Below are 7,779 nucleotides of genomic sequence, written 5' to 3' on the forward strand. Positions count from 1 at the left end.
TCTTGTCCCCAAATGGAGAGCCAAAAAGACTTGTCTAAGATAACTCAGGGAGTTTGAGCAGGTGATTAAATGCACGTCTCCCAAGATTTGGGAGGCAGCCTTTTGGAGCAGCATACTGCAGATTCTGGGTTTTTATACCTGTGTTTTGCTGCAAAATGGAGGGTAAAGTCAGTCCAGCCAGTAAACCAGCGAAATAGTTCACATTTGCATTTAATTTGTCCTCATTAGATATCTCTGAACTAGCCACCATCCTGAATAGCCAGTTGTTTGTGGCAGGCTGCCTGCAGCCTCTGGAAGGTCTGAGCACATGGATCTGAGCATGAAGCTTGTTTATTTGGTCATGGGGGTTTAGAAATGCAGGGACTTGAAAAAGCAGACTAAAAAGGAAAGGTGGAGTTTTTCCAGTTGCAGAGCAGAGAATTTAATTTTTAGTGAGGTCTAGGGTCTCATTTCAGAGGGAAAATAATCTATTGCCTGGATTATCATTGATCTCTTGGATTAATACAGGAAGGCCAGAGAAAGCCAAGTGCTGTTCAGAAAACTCTTCTTAAGCATAAGCGAGCCGGTGACTTGGAAAGGCAAGAGGCAAGTGCTGTGCGGCCCTGGGAATGGGGCTGTGTAGCACATCACCGTCTAAGCCAAGCAAGCCAGGTTGGGAATCGTTACCCCTGCGCAATGCTGGACTGAAGGCAGGACTTCCCTTAGCCTTTCCTTGCTGTATAAGGGGAAGTGGGAAAATTTCTCTGAGCTGCAGCATGTCCAAGCCGGTGGCTTCAGCCTCTGCCTGCCAGCCTGTTCCCATCACCACCCCCTTCTGCTTTCTGCCCTAGGGGAGGTGCAGCTGGCCAGTTTGCACATCCAAGCCTTGGTGGAAGCTGGTGTGAAGGCACAAGACATTGCTGTTGTGGCCCCCTACAACCTCCAGGTGAGATGACCCTCTCCTGGCGTCTCCTCTCTCTTTCCTCATGCACGCAGAGCAAGTGCACAGAGGTGGATTCAAACCTTGACATCTCCAGGAGCGATACCAGAATGTCCTCAGAGAGATGAAGGTGCAAGTCAGCAGAGCCAAATGGTATAATCAGCATTTGTGGCCAACTTCTCCACATGTAAGCAGCTTGAGGCCATGGAGGGAAGAGGTGTTAGGTATTTTCCACTCCCAGCCTCAGGATTCAGTGCTGACCTTCGGGAGATGTGGGCGCTCATCCTTGTGGGTTTGAGAGGAAGGGACTTTACCAAAACAGTGCCGTTTTAATCCCTTTCACCTTGCACTTTTCTTTAAAAGATGTCTATCATGTGTTTTTCAGGTGGACATGCTAAGAGAGCACCTTTGCCACAGGTACCCAGAGCTAGAAATTAAATCAGTTGATGGTTTCCAAGGAAGAGAGAAAGAGGCAGTGATCCTGTCGTTCGTGAGATCCAACAGGAAAGGTAAGAGTTCACTGCTGGAGAGTTACTCCATGGGGAATGGGAAAGAAATGGGAACTGTGTGATTGCTCAAAGGTTGCTCATCGTATTGCCAAGTGCTGTGGTTTAATCGCAGTTCTGACGGTCTCTAGCACTTTGCTCTGAATGCATTTATTGACAAGAACCTTCCTTTTCAGACTTTTTTTTTTAATGAACGAGTATATGTGCTGTCACAGTTGCAGAGGAAGGCTCCCATGCTAGGTAGCAGGTAAAAAGGAAGCCAGGACTGCTTACTTTGAAGGTTTCCTGGCTATTGAGGCCTCAGAAATTATTTAGACCGGGGTCCTAAGAATGGCACCTGTCAGGTTAGCACCACATTTACTGGAGTGCTGAGCACTTCCCACAAAAAATGAAAATTTGGGGGGCTTATTTCTTGGGTTTGGAGCCTATTTTGGGTCACTTCCCTGAAGAAAGCAAGCAGGAGCTGGCATTACAAGTCATGCACAGAAAATGCTTATTTTGGGAGCAAAACCTAGAGTGGAAAATCAAGTTCTTTCCTATCAGCAGCTGCAGCGAAAGTTAATAGCTGGAAAAAAGCTGCTGCCCTGGAGCCGCGAGGCTCCTTCTGTGGAGCCATCAGCCCGTGCTGAAGGGTTTTGTGGCAGCCAGCTCAAGCGGAGGGGCTGAGTGGGACCACTCCGTGAACCACCTCTCCCATGCATGGATCGCTGCCCTTTTCAAACCCGCAGCGTGACACATCCCTTGCTGCACTCCCTTTGCTGCTAATGCTGCTAAAGGTGAGACACTGTGTATGTGCTGGGAGTGCTGATGTCTAGAAGGCAAAAAAAAACCCAAAAAAAATGCATGGAGGGAGGAGGCTTTTTTTTTTTTTAAGAAAGCCTAGAGCAAGAAAAGCATCGTTGGGGGGAGAATGGAGGTGGGGGACAGGACTAAGAATAGTCCTTATTCATGAATGACTCACCTCGCCTTTGCTCAGTGGGAGCTGGTGTCCTCTGTGAAGGCGTGCGTCCCCCTGCCCCCTTCCCGTGCACGGCTAGCAGCCAAAGCTCAGATGCGGTACAGTAATCACTTGCTTTCCTGGGGGCACGAGGCAGCTTCTCATGGTGTCTGGGCACGGCTCTGGTCTGCATGGGGCACAAGAAATGTTGTTAGCGCCCTCTGAGACCCTTGGGAGAAATCCATACCCTTTTTGCAGCTGCATTTCTCAGCTCAGAGGAGGCCAGGGACCTTGACCGGCAGTGCCTGTCCCTTTGCAGCCATTCCTGATCCAGCAGGAAACCCTCTTGCCGGATCAGAGGAGTTGGATTTGCCCCTGCAGTCAGGCAAAACCACATCAAAGAAACTGGGTATTGTTCTCTAAGCTGCAGAGCACGGAGAGGGGAATCGCCCACACCCTGTTCCTCAAAGGCAGCTCAAACTAGACTGCTCAGCCGCAGCAAGGCAAGGCAGAAACAGAGCCAGGCTGGTCACCGCACCGGCGGAGACATTAATTTCTTCCCGACTGGCCTCCCTTTATCCCCAGGAGCTGGAAATTCAGAAGCCGCCCACGCTACCCTTCTCGCTAGCTGATCCTCACTGAGTCATCTTGGCATTCGCTAGCTCTTACTGCTTTTCTTTGAGAAAATAGCCAGAGAGCTTAAGCAAACCTTGCAGAGTTGCCTAAATGGCTGTTACTTCAGAACCGTCGAGAGTTTGGGGGCAGGTGGGGGGGAATTGTATAGGACAGGGTGTATTTCTTTACCTGCAGTTCCTCTTCTGTCACAAGGTGAGCCTCTTCCACATTGCCCCATGTTGCATTTGCTCCCAGGTCCCAGCCTGATCTGGTGGTGTGGGCCACCCAGGAAAATATTTCTCCTCTCCATGTGCCATCCATCCTCCTCCTGATCCCGGGAACTAAGTGGGGAGCCCTAGCCCTGGCTTGCAGGTGGTGAAATGGAGACACAAAGATGAGGGTGACAGCGTGAGTCAGGGACCAGAGTCCAGTAAACGCTGACTCCCACCCTTCGGCTAAGCAACCCTTCAATTGTTTGGGCCAAATCTAGACCTGGCACCAACGCTGCACCCACTGACAGTCCTGAGCCCCTTGGTTTCTTTCTCACAGGCGAGGTGGGCTTTCTTGCAGAAGACCGGCGGATAAACGTAGCGGTGACCCGTGCCCGGCGCCACGTGGTTGTCATCTGTGACACCCGCACCGTCAGCAACCAAGCCTTTCTGAAGCGGCTGGTGGATTATTTCAGCCAGCACGGGGAGGTACGCACAGCCTTCGAGTACCTCGACAACCTCGTGCCCGAAAACTACACTCAGGAGGGCCGTGGTGAGCGGCAGCAGGGCGCAAAGCTCCCCACAGCATCTGGCCCCAAACCGCAGCTGCCTCTGGGAAGGAGACTCAAAGCAGCAGCAACCAAACCACAGTGCCAGAAGCCAGAAGCGCGTTTCTCCCCGAACACAAGCGGACCCAGGAGAGAGAGCCCGGGGACAAAAGACAGTGCCGACAGATTCAAGGCCATGCTGGTGGCCTTCCTGGAGAGCAGCGAGGCGCAGTTGGATTTCCCCCCGTCCCTCAATTCTCACGATCGGATGCTGGTTCACCTAATGGCGGAGGAGTATGGGCTGCAGCACGTGAGCACTGGGGAAGGGAGGGACCGGTACATCAGTGTTCGCAAGAAAGAGCCTGCTGAGCCTTCGCCACCCGCGGCCGCCCGCCCCAGCAAGCAGCTCCCCCTTCCTCAGCCGCAACATCCCAGCAGGGAAACTCCTGTCCCTGCTGAGCCAGAAAGGAGCAGCCAGGGCTCAGGGAAAGTGGACCTGAAAACCCTGCACCTGGAGAGAGTTCAGAGGGAGAAAGCCAGACGGGAGGAGGCAGCGAGGAAGGCTCAAGAGCCCAGTGCCAGCCTTCAGGGCAGCAGCAGGAAAAAAGACAAAAGCGAAGCCAAAGGTAGGTCGCTCTCTTTCCTAGCAGCACAATTAATGGTCTTCCTTGAATGGATCGTGCTACTTAATCCCCATGGTTTTGCCTCCAGGCCTTGGGATTTGCCTACGTGCGTGGAGCATGGGATGTGGCTCTTGGAAAGCTCTCTGATGCTTGTCAGAGATGTGAGAACTGGCAGGAGCACGCATCAGTTGGCTGTAGCATCTGCCGGAGAGGGGTTTTGGATGCCTGGAGGCACATTTCTTAAGTTAAAAGAAAAATGCTGGGGACCCTTTCCCAGGAAGAGAGGCTTAGGAGTTATATTGGAGGCTCCCTAATGTAGGGAGAGGAACTAAGAGAAGTACCTGGCCCACACCGAAGGACACGGCTGCCTCCTGAACGCGGAGGCAGGGGAAAACAGAGCCAGGAGCTGCTGTCCTCCCTGCCAGACGTGGTCCCTCCCTCTCCCCCAGCCCCCTTTTAGCAGAGGGAGGCACCCAGTCATGCTGCGGGTGGGAGCCTTGAGCTCCTACTAGTGCCTTTGAACACAGGCCAGAGTTTACTGGCACGATGGGTCTCACAGGGGCTGAAATACCAGTCGCTGCAAACAGCAACTCCCCGGACCCGTGCTGCTCCTCACTAGCCCAGGCTGTAGCTGTGGGTTGCTTGGATTGTTCAACTTCTAAGCAGGTGGTGAAATGGCCAGGTCTCTTCCCCTGTCTTCTCCCCAGGAAAGCCATCAGTTAAGAGTGGAGCAGACAGCATGGCGGAAGAAGATATCGACGCTCTGATTTCTGCGGCCATTAAAGCTGACAACACTTGCGGCTTCCCCCGCTGCAAAGCCAGCGTTACAACCCTGGGACAGCTTTGCCTCCACTGCAACAGGTGCTACTGCCTCAGCCATCACATCCCGGAGGTACGCGTGGGGCCGGGCAGCCTGCCCAGGGGTCAGAGCACTGAGGGGGCTGGAGAGGAGCAGGATGTGCCAAGCGACATGGGTTTAACGTGGGAATTTTCTCCATCGAGCTCCCTAGGCAGGATTTCCTTGCAAGGAGTGCAAAGCAGAACCCTCTGTCAGAGCTTTTGCTAGAGCTGCAGGTAGAAAGGGCTGCCAGGCGTTAACACGTGGGCTCTGCATGCCTCCTCCCGAGAGCTTTTTCTTCCCCCTGCCCTTGCTTTGTGCCTGTCCTTACCATTCTCTGGCATTTACACTCCCGGGTCGCGCAGATAAAGCAAGGCAGAAAGGAGAAATGAAGAGGCTTGGGCTTAAGGCAGTGACTTGAGGGAGCCTGGACACTCGATTCCCAGCTCTTGGCAAATTCCCTCTGCAGCCTGGGGACAAGTCAAAGCTCGAGCCTGCACAGAGCAGTGCTGCATGCCTGGTTAGCAATTTCCTTAAGTGCCTTGCTGGCTTGGAGCTGAGTTGCTCCACACTGCGCAGCCTCAGCTTTAGCTCCCATCCGTACCTGAGTGACAGCAGTCCCTCAGCCTCTGCTCTACTTTCCTGCAGTGGAGGACTCTCAAGCAGGCATCTCAGCAGCCCTGTAATGTCCAGCACCTCTGTGAGAGTAGTATTGTGATGGCCACTGAACCAACAGCTTTTTCCTTGCTGTTACTCCGTAGCTGCTTGACAGCCCTTTTCTCCCCAGATCTGGGAAGGAGGGAAACTAAGGTTAAACTGGTGTCAGGCTTCATCTTTCTGTTCGGGTGCAGAGGCAGGCAGGTAAGTTTAAGCCTCCAGGGTTGGCAGCGTGATGCTTCATGGTAAGCTGGTCTCAGGGTTTGAGTCCTGTGGGCAGAGCTGACGTGGCTGGGTGGCGGCTGTGACAAGTACACGGGCTGAGAGGTGACGATTTTCCATTTAGCTGCAGCCTCCTGTGCCCATCGTCCCTCATCCTGCATCACCCAGACATAGCTCTTTGCTGCGTGGAACCTCCCAGAGCTTAGCAGCGTTTAGCGAGCTGACCTATAAATCCTCAGCATAGATTTTCCCCTTGTCAAGTACTATCTGTTTCCATGGCAAAGAATAGTTGTGTTTACAGTCATTCACAATCCAGTTGGGATATAAATTTATTTCCTGCAGAATTGCCTCTCCCTGCTGAATTGTAATGAGAACTCCAACGAGAAACGATTGGAAGGATAAAATCCACGTCAACGAGTTTTTCTTGCTTTTTGAAGTTCAGCCCTTCTTCCAGATGTTGTCAGGCCTCGATGTGAAATAGCCTGGGACCTCCTACCCATGCCTGGCCCTAAGAGGGGCTGGCACATACCTGGAGCCATCTCGGAGGGAGTGGAGCCTCTGCATATGGAGGGTCCCTGTTTAGAAAGAGCTTGTGCCCCCCTAGCACAGCGGACCCCATTGAATGATGTTCAACCTGCGCTCCAGCACCTGCTGACACAGGAGTTACTGCCCGTTTTGAAGTTGGTCTGGAGGGACTGTTAGCTACGGCCGGTTTAGATCGGGCAGCAGGCTCAGAAATCCCAGTCCTGGCTAGGAGCCGCGTGCCAGGTGCTGTGCACGGCTGTTCCCGGCCATTGACAGCCTGCTCCGGCAGCACTAACAGGGACAGGAAGGTTTGTCACGGCACTGAAAGAACGGGCTGGGATCCTCAGATCAGCTTATGTTCATGAAAACATCAAATGACTTTGGGAGGGACCGAGCAGAAGGGGTAAACTTTTAGGATCTCTAGTTTAGACCTGGGGGAGATGATTCAGGATGGTGTTGAACTTGACTTAACGCACCTTAAACATGGCCTGGGCTTCAGCGCAGATGGGTTTTGGAAGAGGTTTGCCTGCACAGAATTAGCATTATGAAGCTTTTTTTATTCCGATACAGAAGACAGATATAATTACACTGAAGCAGCAGCTATATGGCTAAAAAGGTCTCCTCTTATTTCCCAAGTCACCTTTCCTGTTTCACTCCTTTTTCCCCCAAGTCATACTATATTAGCAGAGAACGTAACTGGGAACTCAGTTTTAACTATTTCTAGCTCTCATGCGAGAACCGTAAAAGATCCGGCTGTTCACGACGAGTGTGAGCTTCCCCCAGATGTTTAAAGTTTTGAAAGGAGACGCTTAAACCGTCCAAAAGGATGATTTACCTGCTGTGTAGATTCCAGAAGGAGAAAAATTACCTTTATATTTTGCTTCCTGTTAGAGGAGCTATAAATAAATGGGGGATGGTTTTAGAGGGGTGCAAAGCAGCTGGAAGAGGAATTCCAGGCTCTGGGAATAAAATCGCCTGATCCCCACCTACGCGATCGCTGCCCTGTTTCCCGGCTGCCACCAGTGTCTCTTCTCTCTCCGCCAGGTTCACGGCTGTGGGGAGAAGGCCAAGGCCCACGCGCGGCAGAGGATCAGCAGAGAAGGGGTTCTCTATCCCGGGAGCGGCTCCAAAGACAAGTCCTTGGACCCAGCCAAGAGAGCCCATCTCCAGCGGCGCCTAG

At 52.5% G+C, this 7,779-nt stretch overlaps 1 protein-coding gene across 1 annotated transcript in view; it reads left to right on the forward strand.

Annotated features, from left to right (window-relative positions):
• Positions 1 to 7,779, forward strand: part of IGHMBP2 (immunoglobulin mu binding protein 2) — a 44,041-nt gene extending 36,262 nt beyond the window's left edge. Inside the window, exons 11-16 of the mRNA XM_009333998.1 lie at positions 831 to 925; positions 1,305 to 1,428; positions 3,527 to 4,360; positions 5,065 to 5,249; positions 5,983 to 6,056; positions 7,644 to 7,779. Coding sequence (XP_009332273.1) covers positions 831 to 925; positions 1,305 to 1,428; positions 3,527 to 4,360; positions 5,065 to 5,249; positions 5,983 to 6,056; positions 7,644 to 7,779 — 1,448 coding nt within the window. The remainder of the gene's footprint in view (positions 1 to 830; positions 926 to 1,304; positions 1,429 to 3,526; positions 4,361 to 5,064; positions 5,250 to 5,982; positions 6,057 to 7,643) is intronic.

The sequence above is a fragment of the Pygoscelis adeliae genome, unplaced genomic scaffold, assembly GCF_000699105.1.
Source record: "Pygoscelis adeliae isolate BGI_AS28 unplaced genomic scaffold, ASM69910v1 Scaffold420, whole genome shotgun sequence".
In the NCBI taxonomy this organism is placed as follows: Eukaryota; Metazoa; Chordata; class Aves; order Sphenisciformes; family Spheniscidae; genus Pygoscelis; species Pygoscelis adeliae.